This window comes from Catharus ustulatus, chromosome 7 (assembly GCF_009819885.2).
Source record: "Catharus ustulatus isolate bCatUst1 chromosome 7, bCatUst1.pri.v2, whole genome shotgun sequence".
NCBI classification, from domain to species: Eukaryota; Metazoa; Chordata; class Aves; order Passeriformes; family Turdidae; genus Catharus; species Catharus ustulatus.
The window spans coordinates 16,548,501-16,566,255 of NC_046227.1; the positions used below are offsets into that span (position 1 = coordinate 16,548,501).

At 48.8% G+C, this 17,755-nt stretch overlaps 2 protein-coding genes across 2 annotated transcripts; both read right to left on the reverse strand.

Moving 5' to 3' along the window:
- Positions 1 to 3,878: 3,878 nt before the first annotated feature.
- HOXD11 (homeobox D11) lies at positions 3,879 to 5,432 on the reverse strand. Its single transcript, XM_033065135.1, has 2 exons — positions 4,748 to 5,432; positions 3,879 to 4,174 (listed from the first exon to the last, which is right to left on the reverse strand). The coding sequence occupies exons 1-2, from the start codon at positions 5,352 to 5,354 to the stop codon at positions 3,939 to 3,941; spliced, it is 843 nt and encodes a 280-aa protein (XP_032921026.1). The 5' UTR covers positions 5,355 to 5,432; the 3' UTR covers positions 3,879 to 3,938.
- A 5,558-nt stretch (positions 5,433 to 10,990) lies between these two features.
- HOXD12 (homeobox D12) lies at positions 10,991 to 12,683 on the reverse strand. The gene is made up of 2 exons (XM_033065267.1): positions 12,047 to 12,683; positions 10,991 to 11,734 (listed from the first exon to the last, which is right to left on the reverse strand). Exons 1-2 carry the CDS (start codon positions 12,606 to 12,608, stop codon positions 11,496 to 11,498), a joined length of 801 nt encoding a protein of 266 aa, XP_032921158.1. The 5' UTR covers positions 12,609 to 12,683; the 3' UTR covers positions 10,991 to 11,495.
- Between the last annotated feature and the right edge of the window lie 5,072 nt (positions 12,684 to 17,755).

A 17,755-nucleotide genomic window follows, 5' to 3' on the forward strand; every position in this document is an offset into this window, starting at 1 on the left:
GAGAAAGGGGTAAAAAAGAAAAATAGAAGAGGTTACAGACTCGCACAGAATCATCACATTTACACAATGGTTCAAAAAAAGAGAAGAAAGCGGCATTTCCATGTTCTGGTGTATAGATACAATTTTCCAAAATTAACAGCGCACTCTGGTTCCCATCACCCGATCACATTCTCTGAGTTCGGCCTCACTGTAATTGCGAGGGGCTAAAGCACCTCGTATGAAGCCTAATGGGCTCGGGGTTAGTGTGGGCTCTCGCAAGGAGCCCTCTCATGCCAAGATAAACATACACAAAATCTTCGCTAAACATTTTCCCCTAGGAAAGTGTATGTCCACATTTTCCTCCGGGATACGGCTCTGCCTGCAAGGGCAGGCAGGCGTCAGGGATCTTAAGGATTTTGGATTGTACAATGACATTTTATTACCGACGGAAAGGCTATTTCTAGGAAAGTGTTAACAATGAACTTCTGGAAAGAAAAAAAAAAAAAAAGAGGGGGAAAAAAAAAATAAACCACACACCAACAATCCAGCAGACAAAGTGCCAACAAATGCGTTCGCAAGAGATTGGGCTTTTAAAAATGCGGAATATGGCTAAACCAACATGAGCTAGATTTCGATGAATTCTGCAAATATGCAGAAAGCAGCGAAACCCTTTTTTTCCCCAGGTTCTGACCAGAAGGGCGCACTGGAAGGAAAAAATAGATAAAATTTCAAAAAATTTCAGAAAGACAGAACATACTCGGTTGCTGGAGAACGTCCAAAAATTTCATAAGATTCACTTTAATTCTGTAAGCTCTACTTTCATTTTAATAGATCTCCATAGCACTTTTAAAGAGAGGGACTTCATTCAGCAATGCCTTGGCAAGGTGATGTTAGGATATTAAAAATATCTCCTTTTCTCTTTAATCTCTCCCTCTTTCTTTTAAAAAAATAAGCAGTCTCAGGAGCTAATGTTAATCTTTCCTTTAAATAAAGTACGTTTTTAACATTATGTTTTCTGTACCTAGAGGTTTATTTAAGAAAATTCTCGAGTACGAATCAAAGATAAATTGTGGAAATGCATGTTTTTTATATTACTTTTGTTCCACTCGCGTTAAGGCTGTCCTTAAAGAAGTAGATAGATTTTCGTTCTAGGGAACGAATTCTGAATATCTTTGGGGTTTGATTTTTTTCCTTTCTTAAAATTATGGGATTTTTTTTAAAGCTCGGATGCATTATAAAAGATTACGACCAAAAAAAAAAAAATTCTTTTAAAGTGGCATATTTCTCCAGCACGTCACGGTTATGGGTTATTTGTTTAATAAATCTTTTTGATGCTTTATTTTCTCATTTGGAAGGCCCTGAAATCTTATCGTTACTTATATATTAGATATTTTATTAGCAGTGGAATTATTATTAGGGGGAAAAGAGACTGGAGCACCAGAGGCTGCGGCATTGCAGCGCCTGGGCGCGCCCTCCTGTGGCCGCTGCCCGCCAAACACCGGGAATTTTCTCCTCTCCAGGTCCTTCTCCTCAGCTCAATTTGCTCTCAGTCATGGGTTTCTTCCCTTCTTTTTAAATAGAAACTTAACCCCGCTATCACTGAGCATTTATGCAAGATTAGTGCCACGGTGTTTCGGTTTCCGCGGCCGCTTTTGCGGTGTTTCGGCATTTTGAAGGCGTATTAATGCGCTGAGCCACACTGTTAAAGCACTGCAGGGAGCAGAAAACCTAACGAGTCCTTCTCGCCCTGCGGATTAAGGATCGGGAGACACGTGAGAATTTTGCTATAAGGTCAGGCAAAATGCCGTGAGGAGCTCCCCGAGAGTTCGCGCATTTCTAATTAATGGGCTTTGTGGGGAAACCGCATAGAAACATCGTCTTTCTCCCTAAATTACGAGACATTTCCTAGTATTTTAAAATGTTTTTCTAAGCAAACCCCTCTTTTTCTTATGAAGTAAAGAAAGAAAGAAAAAAAAAAGACAAAAAGGAAAAATATTTTCGGGTCGAATTCCCAGGGCGCGGAAGAGAAAGAGAGGGAAGTGAGGAGCCCCTTGTGCCCCAGCTGGCAGGGACTGGAGCAGGGCACGCTCACTGCACGACGCCGAGAGCTCACCTCGACCCAGCCGGGATTTTCTTTGCGTTATGATGCATTTGCTAATATGGCCAGCTATGCGGTAAAATGTGTGTGTGTGGCTGTGCGTGTGTGTGAGAGAGAGCGAGGGAGGGAGGGAGTGAGACAGAGAGAGAGTGGGTGGTGGTTGAAAATAACAGAGGAACCTTAAGGCGCCTAATTATTCAGAAAGGTTAAAGGTGATGACCTTGACATTTTGGAAGTTCAAAGGCATACACTTATGTTTTTCTTGCTAAAGTGTTTTAAAAAAATTTTTTTTTAGTCATGCCTCCCTGCTCTTCTATTTCTCTATTTTTTGAATTCTCCGTCTTTTCCTGACTTAGTTGGCACTTTTGCCTTCCCTGCCTGCGAGCGTAGCGAGAGCCACCTCATCCTATTCAAAAAAGGCAAATTCTTTTCTCACTCGTCGCCTTTATTGCACATTGCGGAAATCTCTTTTTCGCCCACCAGAAGGTGTATAATATAACCCAATTAAGCTGTTTAGAACCTCGGGTTTTATGGTGTTGTCTAGACAGTTCAAGGTTTTGTAAACAGCCCAGCCAGGTCACGCAAGATAAAGCGGCGAGGAGCGGAGCGGATCTCCTCCGGGTGCCGGCCCCCGGCGGGGCCCGCCTCGGCCGGCAGCGCTGAGCTCAGCTCCCGCCTGCGCCGCGCGCCGCTCGCCCTGCCCGGCAATCACATTTCAGAGAACCACCCCTCTGCTCCCAAAAGTGTTGGGGGTGGTTTTGGTTTGGGGTGGTTTTTTTCTTTTTTTTTTTTTTTTTTTTTTTTTTTTTTTTTTTTTTTTTTTTTTTTTTTTTTTTTCCCCCAGCTAGTGCCAATTGTTAATAGCTCCCTCTTGTCTGACTCGCTCGGAGCCCTCGGTCTTTCTGCCTTGCTCTTCACTAACGAGTAAACACTCATTGACGTTGGGGATTCTGGGCTCATTTGGAGCCTGAGCAGTTAAAGGAAAAGCCTTTTTCGTTGTTTACAGTAATGGAAGCACCATCAGAGGTGATGGTCTGCAGACAGCCATGTTGGCTCTGTCTCACAGCGAGCGGGGAAGGTACGCATACCTACAAAGGGAGCACCAGGCATCTGAACTATTACTTCATTAAAATGCTTCTAAAATAACCCGACTAGGCTTCCTCACGTTATTATTTAACTGAACTTGGCTCTAACCCGGAAAACGCTAGGATCCTTCGGAGATGGAAATCCATACAGTGCACGGAAGTTATAACCTTAACTTTACTAGAAACCATTTATTCACATGAAAAAGACAGTGGCCCATGCTTTTGGATGACAATAGAAACATATATATATATACTTTATATATAGCGAGCGTACATTTACCATCTCTTAAATAAACCGCATTCACTTAAAGGGAGGAAAGTGTTACCCTAGCTCAAAAGCAACGACAGAGCCCCCCCCGAACTCAATGAATTGTAAGCAACAACTACCAGACACACTGCAGGTCCATTGCTGGTACTGTGGGAGAGGAAAAAAAAGCACCTTTGGCGAAAAACACTCGAGAGTGGACAGTTGGATTTACCCTAGTTTCCCCTTATCAGGAATCTGCTGCGCCAAGCCCCGAAATCTCCAGTGGCCATTCAGTGTGGGGAGTTGCACATGAAAATGAAACTTTGAGTTCCGCAGGGTGGATGTGTCAAGTAAACAAATTAACTTTTGCATTCAGATGGTAGGTCAGAGAGACCAATATATTCTTTGTTTTTCTTCCTTCTTCTTGTTCTCTTGCTTTCTTTTTATTTTTATTTTTTCTTTCTTTTTTATTTTTTTCTATTTTTCTTTTCTTTTTTTCCTTTTCTTTTTTTTCCTTTTTTTTTTTTTTTCAAAACAAAGGATTCCCTGTGAAATATTGGAGTCGATCTCTGTTCAGTTTCTTTTCTTTCATCCTTCGATTCTGGAACCAGATTTTAACTTGCCGGTCAGTGAGGTTGAGCATTCTGGACAGCTGCAGTCTCTTCTCTTTGTTTATGTACACGTTGAAGAAAAATTCCCGTTCCAGTTCTCTGATCTGATATTTGGTATAGGGGCACCTCTTTTTCCTTGATCGCTGGGGAATTGCTGAAATTCAAGAGAGAAGAAACTAGTTTACGCTGTTGCTACCAACATGCTCAGCTAGGATTTGATCAGAGACTTTGATAATATCCCCTTGCCTGGAAAGCAGCCCTCTAGCACTTCAAAAAATATTCCTGACGCTTATAATCTCCGGGTGACTTAGCAAAAAAAGCTAATATTTCCCAACTTCTCCTTAAAAGAGAGCTCTTCGAGCAATACAGAGACATATTTAAATGGGCTGGAAAAATTCCAAGTTTCTCAAACTCCTCTCACACACACCCCCCGCCCCAAACAAACGAGGATCTTGAGCTCTAAACCGAAGGCAGCTCTGAGCACTACCTGTGAAATCTCTCCATCTCCCCCCGATGAATCAACAATTTAATAACAATTAATATCCTCTTCCAAGAATACCTTAAGCCCACCTAAATTGGTTTCCTATCGTAAACACGCTTTACAACGGTAAAGGAAATCTTATAGGATATATAAAATCCTTTGGATGCTTATAAAATTGCACATAAAATGCGGCTTGACAAAGTGTTGGCCTTGTACTCTTGCCCCCAATTTACTACTGATACCTACCTGAACTGTTGCTCTTCTCTGCAACAGCCTCACCAGAAGGGGAATCGGCGCTGTTTGCTGGTGTCACTTTCTTCTCCTGGTTGGAAGGTGTTTTACTACAAGTGCTGTTCTGGGCTTTCAAGTCGCCCTTCTCCGCGTCCCCCTCGCTCTCGGAGTGCTGCTGGTACGGGGGTCCGGGGGCTGTCTCGTAAAACTGGTCGAAGCCTTGCGGCAGGATGCCGTTCCTCCCCACCGAGCTGTAGAAGTTGGAGGCGGCGGGAGACGGTCCGTGGTGGCCGCAGACAGGGTCCGTTTTGAACAACATTTCCGTCCTCCTGTTCGCAGGCTGCAGAAAGTCTCTGTGCATCACCTCTTCAGCTGAGTAATAAGGAGCATAACTGCCCCTATACTGCCATTTGCTGCGCTCTAATCCGTATTCCCTGAATGCTACTTCGCGCACAGGTTGAACATGAGGTAAATTAGAAGAATAAGGAAAAGTCATTTGACAGGACGACGATTGAGACAAAAAAGAGGGTTTCGTCGAGAAATCTGAGGGTGAGACGTAATAGGCGCACCCTGGCAGATACATATTGGATGTGCCGTGACTGCAATCGTCAAACTCAGTCATGTCTTCCTTTTTGCGATTGCAAGCAACCAGGAGGCTTCAATGCATTGAACAAGATCCATCTATTGCACAAGAGGGTTTGGACAGGATCAACTAAGAAAAAATCCCCACCGTGTGCTGACGTGCAATTCATCTTGATTGATTCTAGTGGTAATTATGTCACGTGACGCGATGTAGAAATGTCCTTATATCTATATCAGCCCCTCGGAAAGGCTCCTAAGATCTCTCCAAAGAGCCCTCCCAGCACGGGGAGGCGAGCGCGCCGTTTGTACAAATATAGCCGGTTTTAAGTCTCATCCTTTCAGCAGGCGATGTGAGATGCACGTAGGTGGTGCGGATCACCTGGGGCCGCGCCGCCCGGGCAGACGCCTGCCCACCGCCGGAGCCCGGCGCGGAGCCCCACGGCGCGCTGCCCCCCGCCCGCATCTCCGCCCGGCCTCCCCGGGCAGCCAGGGGGGAGCGCTGCCACCGGCGGGGAAAGGCAGCCCCCGGAGCGAGGGTTGGGGGCTCACGGACGGGCACCCCCGGCTCGGAAACGTGATCGCTTCCTCCTTAGAGGGAGCGATACTCTCCGGCCGCCGCTCAAGCAGATGATGAGCGGGTGGGTGATGGTTCACTCAGTAAAGCCAAGTCCCATTCACACATTGGAGTGTACGACCGGATCTGCCCGCCCGGCTCCTGCAATCCACAGTTGGCATCAAAACCGGTCACGAAATTCAAAGCCTGAGTTTCGATCACCTCTTTTTCCCTCGCTTATAAGCCCCAACACTGCGCACTTGTGTCAGGGCGCCAAACTGAAATGAGAAATACGCAAACAGAACATCTCTCAGCAGCCGGATTTACGAAAGGCAGATACTTTCGGGCTCTCTCTAAGGCAGAGGGCTATGGCAGGAAAATAAGTCCACCAAGCACGGTTTCCTTGGGAAGCAGAACAGCAGACAAAGTGACCTCTGTTCCCCTGCCTCCAACTCCCACCAAAATGTTCATTTTCATTGGAAGGGAAAAGCAAGACTCAGGAGCAGGCGACACGCACAGCAGCCGCCAGCCCCGCTCCCGCCCTGCCTTCGAGGGCTCATTTTTGCCAATTTTCCTTTTTTCCTTGAAATATGATTTTATACAGACAAGCACAAACAGGGCCGCAAAGGCTGAAAAGAGAGGAGAATAACGAATACATGCCAGCAATAGCCCTATACTCGACCAATTCCTCATTCCAGAAACATTTGCCAGCTCTCTATGGGAATGGGTTTTTTTCTGCCACCGTACAGCATAGCCAGGTTAACTCCACCACATGTCGCTCTCCAAATAAACCCGATATCTGGGCGAGCTCCCCAGGCCGAGCACGGCCGCCTCCGGACAGCCCAGCAATCCCCGGGCGGAGGCTCCGGCCAGGCCCCGTATCACCTCCACAAAGGCAGCCCCAGGTCTCATAGCAAGCGGAGAGCCCGGCAGGTGGGGAACCGGCCCCACAGCGATCCGGGCAAGCGGGGAGAAGGCCCGTGGGCTCCCCGGCTCCTCGAGGCGGCCGTGCCCGCTCGAGGACTCGGCTGCGCTGCTACAGGAGCCTCCTGCTCGCCCCCGGCTACGCGATGCGGAGAGGCTCCGGGGGCGGGAGCCCCGCAGCCCGGGCTGCGCCCCGCACCCTGCCCCCCGCCCCGCCGCCACCACCGCCACCGGCACGGCCCCTCCTGCATCCCCTGGCTCCCCAGAGCAGTCGAGGGCTACCCAACGGGCTTCCATGCCGCAGCCCAGCTAGCCCCTTCTAAAAATAAAAAGACCAAAACCAGGCAGATATTATGGTGCTCATTCTTAACACCCTCCCACCGCTGCTTCTTTCTCTCCTTTTCTCCTTTCTTTGTACAGTTGGGGTCTTTTTTTGCTTTGGTGCCTCACTCGCAAAACACCTCAAACGCCACGTATTTCTCCCAGCACATAGACTCTTGCAAGTTGCAAGTTATCACTAGAAATCAAAGCACAAACCAGCATTCCCTCCCTTCATCGGCTTTCGAGCCCTCTCGGTTCTGCTGCAACAGAAAAACAACCTCCCAAAAATGATGTCTGCGCAGTTAAAATGGCTCCTGTGTCACTAATTACCCTGGACCTTGCAGCAAAGCAGGGCAGGGCTCCGTTTGGATTTTGCTCCCCCCAAGGTTTCTGATCGCCTATCTCGTCAAGAGAGATGGTTCTGGAAACCTATGGAGCTTCATTTTCTTTACCGTTCGAACAACTAATAGCGCCTTAGCCAGAATCTTTCGCCTTCTTTTCGATGCAACAAGACTAGCATCGATTAAATTTTGGCGCAGGAGCCAACCGGTTTCCACTAATTCAAGTTCAAAGACATGGCGACGATTTGTTAGTACGAAAGCCCTCTTAGTCCTTTAAGAAACCGTCTAAATTGGAAAATGTGAGACCAACATCACAGCAGAGACCCCGCTGGAATAAGGCAGAGCTGGGGGTCCCCGCCTGCCAGAGCTTTTTCACCCTGGGGTCGGTCCCAGCCCAGCTCTGAACATTACAATAACACCCCCCAACACGCACTCCCCCCTTTCTTTTCTTTTTCCCTTACGCAGATTAAATAGCATCGAAACATAAATGCACATCATGTACACAGTCAGGCGAATACTTTACCGTTAGGCGTCTTGAAACATCTGCAATCGTTGCCTGGAATCACCAAGTATTCAGGTCCAAGAGACATTTCCAAATGCTCTCCGTGGAAATTAAAGCGACTTGCGTAACGTTTGGGCTTAAAAATATACCCGGTCCGGCTGGAGAAGATGCGGTATTTTTGTGCCACCCAAGATAAGACACTAACTTGACCTTAACTTTGTTATGGCGCCCCTAGTATCTGGAGAACGTGAACAGACACTGTCTGGCAGCTCTCGTAAAAACCGACTGGAGAAGAGATTCTGAGTCATTTCATTTATTGCCACTACAGTTCTGCAAGAAAGCTTTTCCTCTCTGCCAAACTTTAATTATTTATGCTCTTTTAGGAAGCACAAAGGCATCCAGAGCCATTCCCAACAAACCAAGTTGCGTTTTCAGCCTTATCAAAAGAGGAGGAATGGAGAGCCTCCTCGAAGGGCTTTATCACGTTTAGGCTGCGGTGGAAATGCAAAGATGTTTGTGTTTGAGTAAATAAAGGGATGAACCGTCCCCTGCACGCTGCGGAGGGACGCGGGCGTGGGCGCAGCAGGCGTGTGCCCGCTGCTCCATCCCGCCCCGCATGCACCCGCAAAGCTGGTACAGGGGGCACCCGATAAAACACCCGAAATAATCCAGTCCAAGGGCGTGGAGCACATCCACCTCACTCGGGTGCATCTCCTGCGCACCCAGCCGGCGTGTGGCACACGCTTGTGCACACATGTGCCCAGGGGACAGCTCGGGTGGGTGTGCACAGGCAGAGGCGCACAGGCAGGGCGCGCCCCGCGCCTGCAGCTCTGCCACGCGTGTGTGACCCCCCCACGCCAGAACCACTGTCCTCGCCCACTGCTTCAGAGGAAGGGATGAAACCTGGGGTATGGGCACGCGTGAAATCATGCACCATTTTCTACCGCCGATGTGTCTGTGCGCAGCATGAGCCCACAAACACGTACGTCCGAGTGTGCACACACGGTCAGACACAACGGGCACTGCTGAAATGAGTGCATCTATAGATACACAGGCACATACAGCGATACATAAAGATACATCATACACAGACTCTCTCAACAAATCGCAATTTATATCCTACCTCCTCTGTCTTTTCTCTTTCCGTAGGCGATTTAGACTAGGAGCTTCACAATAAGCCATCATCGTGGATCAGATGCGTTTAATAAATAATATATTGCCTTTCACATATTTTCACCCGAGGTTCCTCTTCGGATTTCACATCACCCATGCAATAAAGGGACGGGTTGCACTGGGGAGGACTAGGATAGGGAAGAGCAGCGCAATGGGTCAATTTCCCATGGGTTGGAACCGTCTGAGCAGTATTCCAGGACAGGGTAAGAAAAGGGACTTTATCTGGTTTTTGCTTTTCTCCTGACTTGCATCATTGGGGTTGCTCCTAGTTTTTTTAATTAGGGAATGCCACTGGATGAAGAGACCCCCATTGTCCGCAATGCGTCAACTCCCAGCACAGAGGCTGAACGTATCGAAGATTTGGAGGGACCCAGGAGTGGTTCCTGAGGCTGTGAATGGCTAGGTGTGCATCCCTTGGCCCCGGGGAGCTGTCACCCGGCGAGGCTTCGTCCCTGCTTTCCTACTGGCAGCCACCCCGCCATGAACGAGGTAGGGTTTTGTCTGCATTGGGCAATGCGGGCGGTAAGAGTGGCGACAAATGCTTTGGGCTGGTTTTCCTTCTCCCCCCGAAACACCACCCAAGCGTTACCTTTGGGGCTTTCTGGAAAGCTTTCGGGAAAATGGCTACATCTCTGCCCGCCTAGGAATCCGGGAATTATCTACAAATTCATCTGGACTATCGTGCCCGCTCGAGCAGTACTTGCAAGCACAGGAGTGAGTAGGAGCGAAGTTCAAATATGATTCTTTATGAAATAATGAGTTTTTTGCCTTCGGGAAGGCTATAGTGCTGTGTAAGTAGGTAGCAGCTTTGTGCCGTTCCTTGCGGTTGTTTAGACTTTATGGATTCACCACGAACAACCATATCTGAGCCTATTTTACATGCCAGAAAGAAGGCAGCCTCTGCCAGCCTAGTTATTATTACTGTTGGGAGGCGTGGAAATGCGCTTCGTTGAGAAACGAAGACTTAGGTGGAAATTGCAGCCAAAAGGCATTTTAATGCGGACCTAAAAATCAGTGAGATTTTTCTTTTAGAATTCATATTCTGAGGTATCAGACTAAGGGCAGTGCTTAGTTTCCTCAGGCCGGTCTGACTGCTCTGATGTTGCAGAGGCCAGCAGCTCTCGGCAGAGAAAGCCTCTCATCAAGATGCGGGAAAAATCGATCTCATTCTCGCCCCAAAACAGTGCTCAAACGGCCAAGACACTGTCACCAGCCCCTCTGGTTGGGTTATCCTCTGAGGTTCATATCTGGGCAAAACCCCGAACCGGTTCTCACTTTTCCCTCATACAATTCTATGCAGAAACGGCCATGGAGACTGACTGGTGAAACAACCAGTCCCAGCAAACCCTCCATGTTGTTCCGACTCCTGTGCCTGCAGCACCTCGGGGTGAGACGTGGGGCCCAGCCTCCCCCAGCCGCCCCGAGCCTGGGCCTCTGCCCCGGCACCGCCCGCCGCCTTTCGCCTGCTGGGGCAGCGCTCGGACAAGGCCAAAGTCAGGAGCGCAGGAAGGGCAGGGCCCGGCCCGGCCACCTGGGGAGGCACCGGCGCCCGGCTCCGCGGCCTTTGCGCCGCCGCGGGACTCCCCGGGGGCGGCTGGTGCAAGGCGAGGGGCAGAGGGACAGAGGGACAGAGGGGCAGAGGGGCGCGTTTCCCGGGACAGGAACCTCTCCGCCGTGCCCCGGGCACTCGGGGCCTCCCGGGCGCGCTGTGCCGTCGGGGCGGGCCGCGGAGCCGCGCTCAGGTTACGCGCGGGCCTTGCGCGGGTGTCACGTGCGCTCTCCGCCGGGCTGCGGTCGGGTCTGCGGCTCCGGGGACTGGCGGGGGGAGGGTGGAAAGGGGAAAAAAAAAAAAAAAAAAAAAAAAGACTAAAGAAAAAGGTTTATTTGCTAACCACTTTCCCCATGGCTGCTCGAGCAGGTTACTCCAAACCACAAAACAAGCCGGCGCCGCAGGCTCGCCCTGGCGTGCAGGGCAGCAGATGAAGGGAGCGGCCGGGACTCACAGAGCTGACGTCTTTACTAGGAGTTATTCCTTTATTTTGCTGCAAAATGGTGTTTACATACAGATAAAAGAAATCGATCTTAGTTTAGCACCGCTTGTTCTCCGGGGAAAGAGAGGGTAGGATGCAGGAGAAAATCTATATAAATGGACAAAGAAAGGTAAAAAGCTGATAATACATGTTTCCGTGCTGGTCCGGCTCGTCTTCTTCATCTTGGCTAAGAACTCAGCGTTGCCTATTTACGCAGGGATCCTACGCGTTTCGAGAACTTGGTTTAAATGGTAAAAAGACGCACTCCCCGCGTACACTCTACTCTAGGGGTGAACACTCCGGGCACAAGTTCATGCAGGAACGGGCGGACTCTGCTCTAGTACATAGAAAGAGCCTGCTCTCGCATTACTACTCTTTTCTTTTTCATCCTCCGGTTCTGAAACCAAATTTTAACTTGCTGATCGCTTAAATTCAGTCTGTTCGATAGTTCTTTCCTCTTCTGTCGGTTAATAAACTCATTGAGGAGAAACTCGTTTTCCAATTCAGCAATTTGTTGTTTTGTGTATGGTTTCCGTTTCTTCCTTGATCTCCCCTGGGTGGGACACCAAGGCAAACCTACAACAAACACGTCGATAATTTAGTGGATCATGTCTGAGTATACAAATATTGAAATATGTAGAAAAATAAAATACAAAAACCCAAACCCCAAACCAACCCAAAAATCCCCGCAAGCTATCAGAGCGAAACTAGGTCAGAAAACTGGATAAAGCACAACTGACAGCACAATTTCTATCTAATCTCGGAGTCAGATTAAGCGGTTTTTGCTCCGAAAGAGTTACAGGGAGGGTTCAAAGTAATTACAGGCATCTTTTACAAAGAACATATAGCTGGGTCGCTTCTAACTAAAGCGAGATATTTAAGGCATACCATCCTGCACTGAAGGTCTGAGGCATGACTGGACTGCTGCGGGCTGAACTGTCAGGTTCAAGTTGACGGGATTCTTGATGTCCTCCTTTAAGCTTGAATTGCAGGAATTCACTTCAAAAAGAGTAGCCGAGCCATGCAAACTTCTCTGCAGGCTCGAGTGGTCATACTTTACGGGCTTTAAGTTGGCTGTGTGAGTAACAGTTGGGTCATTTGCAAAAGATTGCCTCTGCCTGCATCTCTCCTCTTGTTTGGAGCTCGTATCGTGGGCGTAATATTTATTGTTGTCTTCCAGGCATTCCTTGTTGCCGTTGGAGCTGATGTTGATTGGAACGGAGCCGGGGAGGTAAGGCTGCGCCGCGCCGCCGAACGCGTGGCTCTGCGGCTGGGCTGCGCACGAACTTGAGCAAGTCCAGGGGATCGAGCTCCGGGGGTAGGAAATGGTGGGCAGAGCCGCCAATTGACTGCCATTAGCCCGCAAATTAGGAAAATAAAAGGAATCTGGAGATTGCAAATTCAAGAGAGAACCAACGTAGCCAGATCTGTAGAGACTGCGATCACACATTTCCAACAAAGGACTTCAGCTGTTCTTACAGCGGTATTTAGTTACAACAGGGAATAAGCGGAAAGCCTGAAACGATTGGACGAAACTTTGCAGACAGGTTCTTCAAAGCCGGTAATTTCAGCACCGCCTCCAGCGACCGAGCCACAGAGTCCCCCCTCCATTCCCCCCCCCTTTTTTTTTTTTCCTTTCTTTTCACCCCCACTTTTAAAAAGTCTTATGATAACACTCGAAATATGAAAATATCGAGCTCGCAAGGGGGAGGGGAAACCATGGTCTCCACTTCTATAAAAGTGGCCGGGGCGGGTTGGCAGAGCTGCGGCGCCGGCGGAGAGATGAGAGGAAAACAAACATTTGCCGAGAGGACAGGGCAGCCCCGGGTGCAGCTCCCGGGGTCCCCTGGCTGGCAGTGCCCGCCGGCTGGCACCACCCTCCGAGCCAGAACGATACCCACGGTAAGAGTGACCACCGAGGACTGGAAATAACTTGCGATGTCTCCGAGATGTGGATGTTTAGGGCACACGTATGTACTTCAGCCCCAAACTGCATCATATGCATCCGCATATGCGGGCAAATAAAGTCTTAATCGATCGGATATTACCGGGATCGGCGCTTTGGCACACTAATGACCAGTACTGCCTCAGGTCCGCACGTCTGCCCCTTTTTACCCCTTTTGCCTTTCATCTTCAATTGAAAGCGCTTTTAGACGAGCAACGCTTCTAAACTCGGAGTCTGTTTTGTCTTTGAAATACAATCAAACAAACATCAACAAACAGAGAATAACAACAGCAACACTTGGAATTACTTGGGCAACCCCCTTAGATTAAGTAAATAATAATATAAATAAAATCGAAGGGCTTCAAGAAAGAAAATGCCAGGGTCTGCTCTTCAGCAGAGAGGGTGTGAATGCAGGAGCGGGCAGAGAGGAGTCAGCCTCATCTCCCCGGTTGTGTGAGGAATTTTTCTCTCCTGAAAAGAAAATTATCCCTTAGTGTTTTATTACTGTGTTATTTTGGAGAGTTACACACATTTTTACATTTTTGATCAAATAAGAGACCTTTTATTCCACTATCTCTCTCGTTTCCCCACAGCCCCAGAGTTATTAAAATCATATCTGAGAGCATCCTCACAGGAGCTTGCGAACCGTGCGGTTCTCGGGACAATGTTCTTCCCCCCGAGAAGAGGCAGGGCCCGTGGGCTGCACCCACAGACACTGGCAGGGAGCTGGAAGGTTCGGGAAGGAGCGGAGCACCCATGGGCTCTGCGCTCCCGGCCGCTCCCTGCCCCACCGCCCCACAAATCCGAGGGATGCTCCGGAGGCCGATCAGCCTCCCGCACCGGGCGTTTCTGTCCCCGGCCTCTTTCCCGAGATCTCCCCTGGTGTGTGCGAGTCCGGCGTCAAGAGAAGCCTTAATGCCTGGAGTTTCCCACTTTCATTACCTCCGTTAAAAACTTGAACCTAGTTAGCAGGTAGGGTTAATTTTCCCTGTTATTATCCTCTTAATCACAGTTTTAATCTTGGTTTTATTTCTAAGGCGAGATCAGAGACGCTGCCCTTCTTGACATTCTCCTAATCAAATTCATCTTTCTGTTTAATGGGAAATTGAGGGAAATTCTGCAGTAATTTCATTGCCCTGGAAAAAAAATCTTTAAATGATTGCTCTCTCCTAGACCACACAGGACCACACAAGCACCGCTGGAGGATATTGCTGACCACTGCCTTTAATTTTTATTGTTTGAATTATGTCTGCCAATTGAATCTCCGTCTTATTAGCTGACTTGTATTCCAACTTTGTGTTCCCTAAGAAGATGGGCAATATTTTTTTCATAATCGCCTTTTACGAAAGAGCTGATTTTCGGTTCTTGGAAGAGAAAAGGCACATTCGGTTCAAAGGCTATATTTTTGTCTGCAATAAACACGAGGAATGGATGTGAGTTCCCAGTTACCGGAAAGAAAGGTGACACTTCAAACTAACTTTTATGGGGTTAGAGAAAACAGAGCTTTCAATTAATATTCAGCTCATTTGTAATTGCTAATTAACTTTAAAAAAATAAAAATAAATAAGAGAAAATAATAAAAACCTGAAATAAATGGAGACACTCACAGTTACGGAAAATGTTTAAATCTACTTGGAAAAACATTTACAGAAACATCTTGTTCCAGAGGCGGCTGGCCTGGGAGCCGAGGGGAGCGGGGTGGAGTGGAAGGAGAGCCTCGCACGGGCTTCTGCTGCTTTTTCCAGCCACAGCCGGCTGCTGGTTTGGGGGCGGCGTGTTAATGCCGCGGGTGTCCCCCCGCCTGTGTCTGTACAGGAAATATCACCACTGAGGAACAGGGCAACCCGGAGGCCTGCTTTCACACGCTCCTTTCCTCTTTTCCGCTCTTTTTTTTTTTTCCTTTTTTTTTCGTTTGGTTTTTAAATAGGCGTCCGGATAGGCCTGGACATCAGAGCTGACCACACGCTATAATTTCACTGGCATAGTCTTCCAGTTTACAGACGAAGGGTGCTCTGCGTGTGACCGACCAGCCTCCCTCGATCATTTATCACTCGGAAACGCGGCTCCCGAAGCGAGCAGGCTTCCCCTGCCTATGCCAGGGGTTGTCCAGGAGATGGCAGGATTGCCTCAGACATGGCTGGGAAACAGCGCTGTCTGACAGCAGCCAGGCAATGCATCACTGCGCCACTGTGCATTTGCAATTCGGTTTGCCGAGGTACATGTTAATTATCTGCAATAACGTGAGCTACATTTCAGGCGAACCATTACATCCTTTTCTCTAAATACGGGCGGCTCTGGCCGGCTACCGCTGGGGCTGCGCGGCTGCATCCTGGCCCCGGGGCCACGTGAAACTCATGTCCTGAAGAGCCCAAGCTGTGGCCGAGGAGATTTTGAGCAAGGCTCATCAATGCCCCCGCTCCAGGCTTAGAAAACCCTTTTACTCTCAGCCGGTAGGTAGAGGGGCAGATGTGCGCCTCACCTTCCTCCTGCCTGTAACTGCTGGCTTCTTAATGATCCTGCACGTTCTTACGAAACTAAAAGCGACTCCTCTCCATCTGGGACCGATTTGCCAGACAGTTCGGGTTTCCTTCTGCCCGGGGAAGGAGGCTTTGGCTCGGCAAACTGCGCCTTCTGAAAGCACGGAGCCCGGCAAAGCCAAAGGTTAAGCCTGGAAGGAGGAAGAGAACAGCCCGCGATGGCTCCGCGGCCGGGAAACAAAACAGCTCTGCCAGTGCCCGGCCCTTCGTTCGCAGGGAGGGTCGGTGGGAGGAAAAACTGTGTAGAATTAATGGCAGTATGTGTGGGTGAGTGCCGGTGCCAAGGGGGAGAAGGCAAGAATTTAAAGCATTCGGAGAAAACAAGGTTGCATCAGCAGAGAGGGCCGTTCCAGGCACGTAAATGATGAGCACCACAAGTGTCCTTTTTATATTAGAATTAAACAAAAATGTGCTTTACGATAAAATCTGAACTGCTCAGAAATTGACTTTTTTTCGTCCGTGTAGGGAAAACAAACGCCATGAACGTGCAAGCGGAATAGAAGGGGGAAGGGGAAGGAAGAGGGGGAAGATAACCTCCCGATGGAGCCAGCCGCTAGCGGAGAAAACGGAGGGGCATCGCTCCGGGCCGGCCGCCGGGGAAGCGGCAAGTGCCGGCACATTTTGGGAATGGGGAACAAAGGGGCGGCGGGCAGGCAGAGCAGGGCTCGGAGGAAAAGGGGAGATGCAGCCTGCTTCCCACGCCCTTTATTTCTCTCCGGTAACACTTCTTTCTCGCTAAAACCCTTTCTAAAACAAGGCGCTTTCGAATATTATTCCCGATTCTTTAATGCGTGTCTTATTGTATCTACATCTCATTTCCCAGGAACGGCGTACTGTAAGTGTCCCTGAGAAGATCCCAGGCAAAACTGGAGCCCGTGAAACCCCCTGTGGCAAAAGAAGGAGAATTTCTTTCTCTCTTTTTATATATAGCGAAAAAAAAATCATTTTATTAAAGATGGTTCAGGAAAAGATTTGCAACATCGTTAACAGTTTGGAAGTTCAGATTTTGTACGTCCGACACAAAGTAAAAGCAGACTTTATGACAAATTTTTCAAAAATGGTTTATGGAGAAGTAGGCTTATCGTATGTCTTACCACATACAAAGGTAATCAAAATGTTTAGAGCAATAGTATATTATAATAAATAATACTAGTTTGGAACACATTTTAATAATTAGACGAGGCACATTAACAGAGAGGATACCGCTTCTCTCTCCCAGTTGTTGATTAGCGGGTCTGATTACCCTGTGTATAACATAACATGCACACTAGATTTAAAAGAATAAAAAAATCGACAAAATTTTAGCCTTTCGGCCCATATAAATTATGGCATCTTTTGAATTTCCTTTTTTATTGCTTCTGTCATTAACACCCGTTTAGTTTTGAGAATTAAAAGCTAGCAGTGACCTTCGCTTGTCCGACGAGGAGTTTTGGGCGGGAGGAAGGAGAAGAGTCTCTTGGGCTGGTCCAGACAAACAGGGCCGAGCGGACATTTCCAGCCAGGTCTGTGCAGTCCATACACACCTCTGCAGGGGCAGCCTCTCCTCTGGCTGCAGGGTGAGCTGGCCGCTCCGTCACGCCGAGAGCGCTCCCCGAGTGCCGCGATCCGCGCCTCCGCCGAGCGCTCAGCTCGCAGCCCCGTCCGGCAGCGCCCGCCGGGACACGAACTCTTCCCTTTTCCAGACGGGGCTCCTTTTCCAGCCGGGCAGTGTAGACTCCTTCACTAAAAACGAAACTGCGGCGGAAAGAACACACAAACCCGACCTCGACCCCAAACCTGCAGAAGCAGGCAGCGCGGTGGGACACGCCTGCGATTCTGAGCCTCGCAACAGCTCGGGGAGGTTCTCCCTTCCTCGAAAAAGTAATTAAAAATTCTACTGCAGCCAGTAACCCTCCACGAAATTCTCTCCGAGTCCCAGTGTACCAGGCAGGTTTGGCCAAAGCCGGGTGCTGCGACGGCTTCGTGTTCCGGCTTTCTATTATTTCCGATTGATCTTTTTTTCCCCACTCGACGTGTTTTGAAGTTTACGATACCAAATCAAAACTGACACTTTTTGGCACTGCTGTTGCTCAGAGAGAAGGGAAAAAAAAAAAAAAAAAAAAAAAAAACCAAACC